The sequence below is a fragment of the Ranitomeya variabilis genome, chromosome 2, assembly GCF_051348905.1.
Source record: "Ranitomeya variabilis isolate aRanVar5 chromosome 2, aRanVar5.hap1, whole genome shotgun sequence".
NCBI classification, from domain to species: domain Eukaryota; kingdom Metazoa; phylum Chordata; class Amphibia; order Anura; family Dendrobatidae; genus Ranitomeya; species Ranitomeya variabilis.
The window spans coordinates 741,724,776-741,739,455 of record NC_135233.1 but is presented as its reverse complement, the minus strand read 5'-3'; the positions used below and the strand labels follow the sequence as shown (position 1 = coordinate 741,739,455).

The 14,680-nt window shown below is 38.4% G+C and overlaps 1 protein-coding gene across 2 annotated transcripts in view; it reads left to right on the top strand.

Annotated features, from left to right (window-relative positions):
- The window catches only part of LIN28B (lin-28 RNA binding posttranscriptional regulator B), a 133,024-nt gene extending 122,611 nt beyond the window's left edge, over nt 1-10,413 (top strand). For both annotated transcript variants that reach the window (XM_077289649.1, XM_077289650.1), the window contains exon 5: nt 435-10,413. In XM_077289649.1, the coding sequence (XP_077145764.1) occupies nt 435-804 (370 nt within the window). In that variant the 3' untranslated portion in view covers nt 805-10,413. The remainder of the gene's footprint in view (nt 1-434) is intronic.
- The last annotated feature ends 4,267 nt before the right edge of the window (nt 10,414-14,680 follow it).

Here is a 14,680-nt window from a genome sequence, read left to right as displayed (position 1 = left end):
TGAGCACAACATAATGTAAGCGCCGAGATGATTCCAGGGAAATCACTTACTGGGCTGCTTCCTATAATTTTGAAAAATAAAAATCACTGTAGCAGATCTATTAGTTATCTGAATGTTGAGCTCCCCACTAATTTGGCAGCTTTCTGTCTATACACTGTGCATAGCCAGAAAACTGCCAGTCTGTGGTGGGGCAGGGTTATACCGAACTCATCAGTTTAGAGGACTACCTGGCAGCAGGTTTTCAAATGATCTTCTCCTGTTAAAACAGTGATTTTATCAAAACTACAACAAGCAGTTGAGTAAGCGACAAATCACTGGGATCAACAAAACCCGTGACTGATTCCCTGTAATTTTTGCTATATAACGTAATAGAATAATTGACAATGGTTGAATATTGAACTTGAGCTGATGTAGCTGTCTTTCCTGTTTTACAGATGCTACAACTGTGGTGGCCTGGACCATCATGCTAAAGAATGTAATCTACCTCCTCAGCCAAAAAAGTGCCATTACTGTCAAAGCATAATGCACATGGTAGCTAACTGTCCCCACAAGGTGGTTCCACAACATCCAGAAGCCTCTCAGGGAAGATATGAAGCAGAACAGCAGCCTTCCACTTCTGCTTTTCAATGGGAAGGAGGAGGGGCCTATGGCTATTCATCTCCATCATATTCTCAGGAGGGAAGATCTGAGCACTCAGAACGTTCAAGCAGGTCACCGCAAGAAGCTTCCTTTAGTAAGATATCTACATCGCCTGAAGAACAAGGCAGAAAGGGGCCTTCTGTTCAAAAACGAAAAAAATCTTAGCTTCATCTCTCTGTTTCCCTTAAACTTGCCTTTTCTGGGAAGTTCTACCTCATATAAGTACAGGGGAAGTCATTTCATTATTCGCAACTGACCTGGAATTTTAACTACTGTCGAGGAACTGTGAATTTAAGGACGAAAATAATCTGCTAAAGGACAAATCACTCCAAGCAAACTGACCATGCAGGGTGTTATGCATTGTACCTCATTTTGTATGTATGAATGTGTGTGTACATCATGGCTAGAATGTGAAAGTTGAGTATATATGGACGTATGGATATGTATAGTCTCAAAAATTTACATTCCTAGCACTCGTCAAAGTATGAAGCAATATTCTTGGGGGTTTTTTCACATTTTTTTTTAGGAACGCTCCTATTTATTTTATTTTTCTTCGCAGTCACATTTGTGAGAAATGTTTCGTTTTTGGTTTTTTGTTTTTTTTTACGGTGAATCCAGCACCTGTAGTATTAAGACATCCCAGAAAGGGTTTTTGCTTTGCTGTATATTGTCTTCATCTACTGGAGAATGTGACTTAATCAAAGCAATATTGTCAGTTATGTATGATAGAAGCATACTGAAAAAGTAGGTTTACCGTGAAAAATGCCAAAACATACACAAACCTTTCAAGTGCTGCGCTTCATATAATGAATGATGTGTGGATGAAGATGAAGACCTGTCAGCTCTCCTGTCTACTTCAGTAGAAACTTGTATTCCCCATAAAATAACAATTCTTGGGAGGTACTAAGGCCCCCGCGGGATACAGATGGACGGCAGATCCACGCAGTAATCTTCAAACTGATGCTTCTGAATTGTTAGTTCGTGGTGAATACAAACTTTTATTAAAATAGGCATGTCAGAAGAACAGATAGGCCCCTTTTAAATAATGCAATATCTTGTAGAAAAGTGGAGTCCACAAACCTCGAATACTGGATACTGCCGTTTGTATCACCTGATATGAGTGAAATCGTAAAAGCACATACCGTACATTTTTTCAGCACATACAATAATGTGTACAGTGATTGTAAACACTTCCATGTGAACAGTTGTATAATGTGTTAATTAATAAGCACATCATGTTAAAGCCCTTACATATAGACTGCCTCCTGCTCAAGATAATCTATGCACATTATACCCCATTATAGCTCATGCAGCCTAACATATGCACTGCCTAACATCATGTGCTTTACCTTCAACACTAGTCATGGCAAAAATGAAGTTACTTACAGCAACCAAAAAATAGCTCGCATATATCATTTATTTTTGTATAAATGAGCCCCACTGTTAAAACATAGTTACATTGCTAGGGGCAATTTGTGATTTTACTGGTGTATAATGCCGATTGAAGTTTTAAAGGGAATCTGTCAGCAGGATTTCACTCCCCAAACTATTTATATGACCGTGTAGCTCTTTCAAAGACAAGTCCAACAAAACCTTTACCTAGAAAGTGAGTTCCTCCATTATTGAGAAATCAGCATTTGAATAGATATGCAAATGACGCTGCAGATGTGAAGCCTGTGTCACTCCAGCTCTATTCCACACTTGGCACCGCTGCCTACGGCTTGGTTGATTGCTCCTTTGCCTGCAGTTAAACAACATAGGTGCCATCAGCCAAGCCAGAGAAGGGCAGGTAATAGACCCGGAGTGGCAGAGGCTTCAGATCTACCATAGTCTTTAGCCTCATTTGCAGATCAATTCCAACAGAGATTTTTCAGTAATAACGGACTGTCCATGTAAAGGTATTATTGGACTTTTTTTTTTTTAAGAGCTACATGTGCATATAAATATGTTTGGGTGTGATGTCCTGCTGACATTCCTTTTAAAAATCATTTCTGAATAAAAACCAAGGGAAAAGTGCCTTCAGATTGATGGCAATACATCAATACATCAAAGGCTGACATTATATGCTACAATCTTTGTATTTTACTGTCCAAGTAGTTATTTTATAGTACATTATTAGAATAAGTCTGTTAAATCCCGTACACAATTTTCATAAATTCCATTTGCATATACATGTGATTATTACCTAAATGCATACACGGAGTACCGAATATACTCTAGTATAAGCCGACCCGAGTATAAGCTGAGACCCCTAATTTTGCCACAAAAAACTGGGAAAACGTATTGACTCGAGAATAAGCCTAGGGTGGGAAATGCAGCAGCAACTGATAAATTTCAAAAATATAAATAGATACCAATAAATGTAAAATTAATTGAGACATCAGTAGGTTAAGTGTTTTTGAATATCCATATTGAATCAGGAGCCCCATATAATGTTCCATACAGTTCATGATCGGCCCCATAAGATGCTCCATATTAAAATAAGCCACATATAATGCTGCATAAATGGTTAATGATGGCTCCATATTATGCCCCATATAATGCTGCACAAAGGTTGATGGCCCCATAAGATGCTCCATAGAATATGATGCCCCATATAATGCTGCACAAAGGTTGATGGCCCCATAAGATGCTCCATAGAATATTATGCCCCATGTAATGCTGCATATGCCCCTTATGCTGCTGCTGCGATAAAAAAAAATGCTCACCTCTTGTCGCTGGCCGCCGAGTGCTAGTGTCCTGAGCAGGCGGGGACACTGGCTGCTATGGAGGCCAGGTGCAGTAGTCGCTGCTGGCTCAGGACACCGGCACTTGCAATATTCACCTGTCCCAATTCCACCACCGTGTGCCACTGTCTTCCGGGCCCCTGCAGTGACTGTTCAGGCAGAGGGTGCGCACTAACCATGTCATCGCGCCCTCTGACCTGAACGTCACAGCCAGAGGACGTGAAAGACACAGCGTGGCGGTGGAACAGGGACAGGTGAATATTGCATGGCTCACTCTCCCCATCATACTTGCCCTATGCTGTCGCGGTCCCTGCTTCTCTGATGGTCTCTGGCGCCGGCAGCTTGTTCCTGTGTTCAGGAACCACTCATTAAAGTAATGAATATGCACGCCACACCTATGGGAGTGGAGTCATGTGCATATTCATTACTTTAATGAGCGGTACCACGTGACCGCTGAACACAGGAAGAGTTGCAGGGGCCGGAGACCGTCGGAGAAGCAGGGAAGTTCAGAGACCGCGCCAGGAGCTGGTGAGTATGATTTGACAGCCGCCACTCCTGCCGCTCCCCCTCCCCCGCCGACCCCCTGGGACAATGACTCGAGTATAAGCCGAGAGGGGCACTTTTATCTCGGCTTATACTCTAGTATATACGGTAATTAATAATTTAAAAAAAAAAAAAAATTTTTAAGAAAGCTAAGTGTAACTGGCATCATATGAGATGCGTATCTTATCATATTTCATCTGATTGAGGCAGAAATGCTTAAGTAATTTATGGTTGCTGTATATAATTCCCGTAGTACCGCTTCATTTGTTAGCAACTTTTGGTACCAAACTAGCATCATATAAATTGAAATACCTGACAAGCAGACAAAAGACCCTACCTCAGCAACACCTCTCGCCCCATTATGTAGAAGTGAGAGGCGTTAAATAACCCTTTTAACACCCCAAGTAGATCGTGGGACATTGTTTAGTAACTATCGGAAGATTTGTTCACTTTTTCCAGTAGTGCAAAACAGCTAGCACTTATTCTGAAAAAATATTACTGTCCTACTATATGCTATAAAAGTCATATCCATAGACCCTGACACTATAGGTTTAATGTGTGGGCAAATATGGTGTCCAAAATGCGTTCCTTTAATGGGGTTTTTTGGAAAACTTAATCAATCCATTACTTAATAATTCTTTGGCTAGTCATGGTCCTGCCACTGGTACTCCCACCAATCGCTAGAACCGTGGGACCCACCATCCATCTTACAATTACCACCTATACAATGGAATACCCCTTTTAACTGATGAAACACAAATGATGATGACTTTTTTACTGCATTTCTATGAACTGCAATGTTGTGTGTATTTTTCATGTCCTTTCCATTTGCTTTTTTGTTTTCTAGAAAGAACTATCCATTTGGTTTTATATAGTGTTGCTGATTATTTCGATGTGTTTCCGATTTGCTTAACTAATAATCATGGCGGGTTTTGCGTAACCTATTCGATCTATTGTTTGCCATGAATAGATTCCACTCACATCTGAAAAACCAGCCGCTTCTGTATGAAAAATACTGGCTAATATTGCGGTATAATAATATTGCTGCTGTTCATCATGGTTTTTACATCCATTGGCAAGTTTCAAGTCACTACACTTGAACCCCTTGACTGTATTTTTTGTTTTCCTATGGTTTTATAGTACTGATAACTGTATTTTATTTTTCATTGTGGTCTAATGCAAAGTTTTATCTTTTGACGATATTGAATGTGATGAATTCATGAGATGTTTCCTTACCTTCTCTAAGGAAAAATGTAGTCTTATTTAAGTTATGTAGACGAATTAAAGTGGAGTTGCATAACCTAAGACCATGCGCTTGTAGGGGCGTCTGAAATAGTCCTGATGCCTCTGTACTGTGTGCTCTACAATAAGTGCGTGGAAGAAAATCAGAACGTCACGGTCTATGAAACCAAAGTTTACTCACTTTCTGCCAATAGAAAGTTTGTGGAATTTGAAAATTGGACATTCCCTGTTTACATAACGTTCAGAAATGTAATTTAGTGGGCCGTCACTGCTCATATTTTTATCATATGCCTCTGTACCCCCTCCTCTGAACTAGATAGAGCACATACCAAGCCTGTTTTTAACACGAGGTTTTATTTTTGTATATGAAAATACTATCATTATTTCAAAACATACTCAGGATTAAGAACTTTGCTCAGGGAATACACCATGTGATATTTTACTTCCCATTAATTACCAAATCGTCTACAGACCTGTTGTATTGGATCAAACCAAATAGATGTAGAACGTATATCTAATATATTAAGTGTTATATTCTGGTATTAGTAACTACCTCTCATATTTCATATCGACCTACAATTCTGGTAATCGCATAAATATTTGTATTTTTATTTCATGTATTAACTATAAAACTGTTCATATTCTAATTATTTACTGTATGTGAATATTTGTGATTTTGAGTTTTATTTTGGCTTGTATTCACAATGCTTACATTGTTTTTTTTCATTTGTTTTGTTTTTTTATTTCTATTCTGTTTACAGCAAAAGGCTACCTCATTCAACCACATAACATTATGATATGCTGCTTCAGACTTAATAGGCAATTCTCATATCAATGGTACTTTTTTTCTTTTTTTCTGGTTTTAAGTTTATCCATTAAATGAATGCAATTTGAGTAAGGCTGCAATAGATTTAAAATAATCGTTCCTATTGAGTGTTTTTGTGAATTACTTAACCAGAGCAAGGGACAATAAAAAGGGACAAACGAGGTAACTAGGCACTTGGGTAGAGAGATTGGAATAACACATATCATTTTTATAAGTACAAAATTCCACGAGTCAAGGAAATTAAGAAACAAAAAGCGCCCTTAATCTGTCTGATCCTTCCATCGACATCAACCCATTCATGATCGCAGTTCAACCATTGATAAATCTAGCTAGTGCCCAAGCAAAATAAGAAAAAAAACATGATTACAAATTTTGAATATCTCTAAATTATAAATCCAAACTACGAATTCTGATTCTGATTACATGAATCATGCTAGCGAATTCATGATTAAACCTCACACCCCACCTGCTCAATTTCCCATCATAAACATATGGCCATATGAACTCAAAGAAAAAAACGGTACATAAGGTGAGGTAGATGACCGACTAGTCATAATCATGCTCATTCTCACTGAATCAATTCTGTTTAACAAGGAAGTTGAGGCAGATCATAAATATATAATTAAATACCATCACTATGGGCCACTAAGAACATGTAAGGCACTGTCAAATTTTTGAGTGTTGATTTTCTCAAATAGGTGTAGCAGTAGTTCAAGACCTACAAGATGTTGGTACCAGATTCCCCACATGGAAATATTGACATTGATGGGTATAAAATCTACTCAGCTAGTTTACCTGTATCCCGTCACTCCTTCTTTGTTTCATGTGGCTCAATTTCAAAACTGTGCATATAAAATAATCTGGTTGGTCTCCTATTGTAACTAGCAGACATATATCCTCCTAAGGCTTCAGACATTCACAAGACATCTCATGTATGTTCCATTTTTTGTGGTTTAAGTCAGAGCATGGGTTAATGGCCAAAGGGGGTTAGATGATGTGACAACACTGACACACTTTGCCACTCTACATGACTTCCTCAGGGCATTAGTGATGCAAGTAGAGGTGAGAGGCTTGTGAAGATTAAAGGAAACAACTACCACATTCAACTCAACTTGGCTAAGGATCAATAGGAGATAATAAAAAAAAATTGTATAACCGCAAAATGGAAAAAAATTTAAAGCTGAAAATAAATAAAAACTAATGGAAAGATATAAATGAATATAACAGAAACCTACCACAGCAATTTTTGAGAATTGTTTGGAAAAAGGCCTTTAGCGTTTGGTGAATGTTTAGACATTCCACTATGAGACATGAAGTGGTTGAGTTCTTGGTCATGTCCATTTTTTTTCACTATAAAATTATTACCTTGGATCTACTCAATGCGGTATCGCACATCCTAGTTTCTTGGTCTGTACTATCTCTGACTGATGTACGGTACGAACTGGCTGTGGTTCTCCTGACCCAAGTTGGACAGTTATATAGGCATATATGAGGATGTTGAGTTTGGGTCACGAGACACGTAGTTTGTCCATGCAACACAGGAGTACAGACCACAAAGCATGGATTTATGAATCTGACCTCTCTATTATTGTTGTGAAAATTATTAACTTGTGCCATTTAACATATCAATATGAAATATCTGCTCAGAATTCCCAACAGCTACTTTGAAAAAGTGTTCCTTCATTTTAGTACCCCCAACATTTTGGAAAAAAGTTGCATCAAAATCTGAAAGTCCGTTGTAATGCTGAAAATGCTCATACTGTTTGAGCCAGAAGTTTATCTAACGGGAGCGAGTCATATGAATTCTTATATTGCATGTCCTCTTCATTTTGACTCCACTTTGCGGCATGTGTTATTCCACTCTTTATGACAGTGTTTTACTTTGAATGAAAAAAAAAAAAAAAGCCAATATAGTAAAATGAACCAAATTTCTACCTTTTTTAAAGTGCCTCCATATGTTTCATAGGTTTACTGGAGTATGCATAGTACATTTTATACATTTTTGTTCTTGAGGAGCTACATGTGGAACCTTATTGCACCCAAACAAATCACTCTCCTTATTTTGCCAGTGTTTGGTGATAGGAATTTCCATACATTTTGATTATCACAGATTTCTTCTTTTTGGTGTTAGTCTTTGGTAGTGATGAGCGAATAGCATTGTTGCTCTGGTCTCCCCGAGAACGCTCGGGTGGTCTCCGAGTATTTGTTAGTGTTCGGAGATTACGTTTTCGGCGCTTCAGCTGCATGATTTATGGCTGCTGGACAGCCTGAATACATGTGGGAATTCCCTAACAAAAAGGCATTCCTCACATGTGTTCAGCCTGTCTAGCAGCCGTAAATCATGCAGCTGAGGTGAGGAAAACTAAATCTCCGAGCACTAACAAATACTCGGAGATCACCCAAGCAACAATGCTATTTGCTCATCACTAGTCTTTGGTGATTAAAAGTCCCATCATGGCATAATATAACTAGTGATGAGCGAACATGCTTGGATAAGGTGTTATCCGAGCATGCTCGTGTGCTAATAGAGTATCTTTGGAGTGCTCGAATACTATGTTCGCGTTGTTGCGGCTGTTCCGACAGCTGCAACACATGCATGAATTTCTTAAAGGGAACCTGTCAGCAGGATTGTGCACAGTAACCTACAGACAGTCAGGTCGGTGTCGTTATACTGATTAAAATGATACCTTGGATGACTAAATCAGTCTTGTGGTTCTTGTTTAATCTTTATTTTCAGTTTTGAGTTATTGATATGCTCGTGCAGCAGGGCGGCCTGTGGGGAGCTTCATGTGGGGCTCTGATTAGGTATTCATCAGTATGGCTTCTGACAGGTCACTGATCCCTCACTGACCTGCCCCCTAATTTACATAATGAATATATGTACACACTCCAAAAAAAATTTTCTGCAGGCAGGTGCCGGCCGTGGCACCCGTGCTGCAGCATAATCACATGTGTACTGTGTTGTTAATAAATTTGCTTGATGTTTTCCTAAGGAGTATAAAAAAAATCAATTTTAAAATTGCGCCCGCCTCGCATGCGTAGTAGCTATCTGTGTATATAGACAGCTGCTACTATGCATGTGCGGGCGGCGCCATCTTGGAGGAGGACATTTTTTTCTCTAGAAAGATGGCGCAGCTTGCGCAATAGCAGCTATCAGATCACCTCTATATACACCAATAGCTCCTACTGCGCAGGCGCGACGGGTCTCCATTTTTTTCATACTCTGGATAATCTCAAGCATGTTTATTAGCAACACAGTACATGGTATTTGAGTCCGCCGAAGATACTCAATTAGCACATGCTCTGATAACACCCCTTATCCAAGCACATTTGCTCATCCCTAAATTTAACATAACATTTTGTCAAATTCCAATAATTGTGGCCATTTTTATTTCAGTATGTTACTTTTTTTTAATTACTTTTGGGATTTTTCTGTTATCTGAGTCATACAACTAATAACCCTATTATGGTTTTATTTAGAACATATACTATGTTTTATGCAGAAGATAAAATCCTTTATTAAGACTAGGAATGAATTGATGAATCTCTAAGTCTTGAAAGTAATTTAAGTTAATTTAACTCCTGTAAAAAAAAAAAAAAAGTTTATCATTTAAGTTATATATGTTGATATGACCCATTTATAAAATAGACCAGAGTTGTGGAATATGTGCATATGCACTTATATCTTTATTTAGATTTATTTCATGTACAAGACAAGTTTTAGAAAATATTCTGACCTTTTCTATTTGCTGTAACTTTGTAGTAATGTACTTCTGTTCTGAACTAAATAGCAATAGGTTTGTATAGAAACTGCTATAATTACTTGTTTGTTCAACATGCAATTACAGTACCATAATTTGTGTTATTCATTAGACCATATAAGGTTTTATCTGTTACTAAAGCAATTAGTAGACCTAAGAGAGATGCTTAAGTTCAGCCTCGTTTCCCAGCATTAATATTAACTGTATCAACTACCTCTTAAACTGCCAGTTTTAGCTACAGATATTCTGAGGATCTTTTGTATTCTTGGTTTTGAAGCATCCATTGCTTGAGAACAAGCGTAATAATAACCACAATTAAGAACTAAATAAACACTGACTTTTATTTCTTGGTTTTAAGTAACATATCTTGTTTTAAGTTTCCTTTCTGAAATAGAACATTTTAACTTTCCATAGTTTTTTTTCTTAATTAAAACACGTTTACAAAAACGAATATTGCTTGAATATTTTCTATCTCTGGAAAACAATAACAGTGAGTTTAAGTGAAGTTAAGGGTCATAATGCCTGTTTACGGTCTTCTCAATGGACTAAAGCACTGAATGCCTTTTTGCATATCATGTATTTTTATTTTTCATTTCATGTCTTTTTATAACTGTCAATCATGAAAATTTGTGAGGTTTAATATGAATTACTTGATAAATAAAATGTATAACTTTCCCATTTATTACATGAACTGGTCTGCATTTTTTTGTGATCATCCTATAGTTACATAGTTACAGTATGTCAAACAGAATACAGATGTAACAAACTTGACATTAAATGTTACCCATTAATCTGCAAACTTTAACCCCTTCACGACATGCACCGTACTAGTACTGCCCTGCGGGAGGTGCGTTCGCGCAAACCGTAGTACTAGTAAAGCGGCACAATCATGTGGCCTCACGCTGAGCGCTGCGGCGATCGTGTGCGGATATCAGCTGTATGTGACAGCTGACAGCCCGCAGCAACGCCCACGATCGGTGCTAGCACCAATCGTGGGCATTTAACTCTGATGCCGCTGTCAGTAGTGACAGCAACAGAGGGGCATCTCACAGGGAGGGGGCAACCTGTCCACTTCCATCAGGACAATGCTATGCAATCGCATTGTCCTGATGGTCTCCATGGAGACCCCCGGCTCCAAGATGGCCGCGGGGTCTTTCCGGGACTTGCCTTCGCCCCAAATCATGTTTTCACCTTAATAACCAGGCCAATTTTTCCAATTCTGACCTCTCACATTGTGAGATAATAACTCTGGAACACTTCAACATATCCCAGTGCTTCTGAGATTTGTTTTTTTGTGACAAGTTGTACTTCATGTTACTGGTAAATTTTGGATGTGCATTTATGTATGAAAATATTGAAAATGTGTGAAAATTTGGCAATTTTCTAACTTTGAATTATTTATTATTATAGCTCTATTTATTCCATGGCGCTTTACATGTGAAAGGGGTACACATAATTAAAAAAAAAAATAATAATAAGATAATCTTGAACAATGCAAGTCACCGACTGGGACAGGAGCAAAGAGTACCCTGCAAATAAACCAAATAGCATTTATACACATAATCATAAAGCACCAGTGTATACTGTGGCCGAGCGCACACAACAACTCCTCTCCCAGAACACCCCAAGGGTATCCAATCGGAAAGACAACTCCAGATACATAAAACCAAGAAGAAATGGAGTAGAAATGTCCCAGACAACATATTTTAAAAGATAAAATACAAAATGTATTTATTTAGCAATACAAATAACTATACAAGTATACATGCTGTGTGCAATGTATAACAACAAGGAGATATAGCAGAGGAAACATGACGGTACGCCGGGTTACGTACAGGTGGCAAAATTCATCCCTGGGATGCAAGCATTAAGTGCACACATAAAGATAAATCCAGATGAACAATTAACTGGGCCATTCAAAAATATGTCACAGTGTCTCTGTATACAATAGCCCAATGTCCACTATAGTACTCTCAATAATGTACGCTTACCCATTTAAGAATCAGGGGAGCAGACCCCACCTCACCCAGCAGGCCCGGACGCGCGTTTCGCAGTACAGCTTTTTCAACAGGGGTTAATCCTTTGCCAGTCCTATGTGTTTATATATAAATGACACCGGAAGTGTAGCCGATAAATGCACGTCAGCGACCCGCACACGCCTCCATCAAAGCCGTCATAGCAGAGCGCACATGTAGGCGGAACTCCGCCATGTGACATCATGTGACATGCACACTCTGCCTCTATTGATAGCCATTAAGGGAGATGAGCATCAGGAGCGACAAACGCGCATGCGCTCCACCAACAACCATTTTATAGAAGACCAAGAGCGCAGCCATATTTAGAAGGACAATAATGTCATAATCAGCATATCAAATATCTAAAAAACCCCATTATTAATAAATATAATAATGATTATGACATTGACAATGATGATTACAGCTCTTCACAGTTATTCAGTACGCTCAGCTAACAGCCTCTCATGGGGTGATGAACCCAGCACTTTTCTGGCAATGTGTAGCAGCTCTCCTCACTCCTGCTGCATACAGCACTATACGTGCAGTAAAACTTGTCCTCTCAGCCTGGACCTTGGCATCCATGGCACCTCAGGCTTAATAGGAAAGTACCACAGCTCTCTTCCTACCGCTGCAATGTAGAAATACTTGGCACTCATATAGGTGTATCCAAGAACTCATTTATTGAATGAAGAAATTCCAGAAAATTTAAAAGATGTTTCGGTCCATACCTGACCTTCATCAGTCTGTATAACAAAAAATGCGGAAAGCCATAAACAAAAACTATAGAAAAACACCATCACTCAGTTCATGTCATTAAATAAACAGAACAAAAAAGCTTAACTTCACAGGATGTCATCAATAACATCAATACATCATGGTGAGGGAAAGAATACAAACTCCAAATTAGCATAACTCTAATGCTATTTCTAGGACAAACAAAAAAGGGGAAAATGAAAAATTTGAAAAATCTAATAAAATGGGAGGCAGAGGAGAGGAATCGGGAGAGGCAGTGCCTTGCCTTATTAGCAGTCCATAGTTCACATAGAGCTAAGGTAGAGAGCTTTGTCATAATGGTATAGTTGAAAGCAATAGGTGCGGTGGATGACAGGTGCCCAGCAGGCCTGAGAAAAACAAGACCGGCAGAAAGAAGGGTAACAGTAAAGAGATTAAAGAGCCAAATACAACCCTGCATAGCTGTGGATCAGAACACATACCATCTGGATAGAGGAGATCTGTGTGGAATCGCTGTGTGAGGGTCTACAGTGCCCACTGCTAAGACAGGAAGCGCTGGTAAACTCATGGCAGGGAGTTTTTTCATTTTCCCTTTATTTGTCATAGAAATAGCATTAGAGTTACACTAATTTGGAGTTTGTATTCTTTCTCTCATCATGATGTATTGATGGCATTCTGTGAAGTTAGGACAAAAAAAAAATGTTTATTTAATTACATGAATTGAGTGATGGTGTTTTACTATAGTTTTTTTGTTTATGGTTTTCTGCATTTTTTGTTACTAGACTGATGAAGGTCAGGCATTGACCGAAATGTTTCTTAATTTTCTGGAATTACTTCATTCAATAAATAAGTTCTTGTATACACCTACAACCCCTGGCAAAAATTATGGAATCACCAGTCTTGGAGGATGTTCATTCAGTTGTTTAATTTTGTAGAAAAAAAGCAGATCACAGACATGGCATAAAACTGAAGTCATTTCAAATGGCAACTTTCTGTTTTTAAGAAACACTAAATGAAATCAAGAACAAAAAATGTGGTAGTCAGTAATGGTTACTTTTTTAGAACAAGCATAGGGAAAAAAAATTATGGAAACACTCAATTCTGAAGAAAAAATTATGAAATCACCCTGTAAATTTTCATACCCAAAAATAACACCTGCATCAAATTAGATCTGCTCGTTAGTCTACATCTAAAAAGGAGTGATCACACCTTGGAGAGCTGTTGCATCAAGTGGACTGACATGAATCATGGCTCCAACTCAAGAGATGTCAATTGAAACAATGGAGAGGATTATCAAACTCTTAAAAGGGGGTAAATCATCACACTGTTGCAAAAGATGTTGGTTGTTCACAGTCAGCTGTGTCTAAAATCTGGACTAAATACAAACAATATGGGAAGGTTGTTAAAGGCAAACATACTGGTAAACCAAGGAAGACTTCAACGCGTCAAGACCGGAACTTAAAGCAATATATCTCCAAAACAGGAAATGCACAACAAAACAAATGAGGAACGAATAGGTGGAAACTGGAGTCTGTGACCGAACTGTACCAATCTGACTAAAGGAAATGGGATTTACATACAGAAAAGCTAAATGAAGGCCATCATTAACACCTAAACAGAAAAAAAAACAAGGTTACAATGGGCTAAGGAAAGGAAATTGTGGACTGTGGATGACTGGATGAAAGTCAAATTCAGTGACGAATCGCGAATCTGCATTGGGCAAAGTGATGATGCTGGAACTTTTGTTTGGTACCATTCCAATGAGATTTATAAAGATGATTGCCTGAAGAGAACATGCAAATTTCCACAGTCATTGATGATATGGGGCTGCATGTCGGGTAAAGGCACTGGGGCAGATGGCTGTCAATTACATCTTCAATAATTGCACAAGTTTATTTTGATATTTTGGACACTTTTCTTATCCCATCAATTGAAAGGATGTTTGGGGATGATGAAATCATTTTTCGAGATGATAATGCATCCTGCCATAGAGCAAAAAATTGTGAAACCATTCCTTGAAAAAACACATATAAGGTCAATGTCATGGTCTGCAAATAGTTTGGATCTCAATCCAATTGAAAATCTTTGGCGGAAGTTGAAGAAAAGGCTCCAACCTACAAAGCTGATCTGGCAACAGCAACCAGAGAAAGTTGGAGCCAGATTGATGAAGAGTACTGTGTGACACTCATTAAGTCC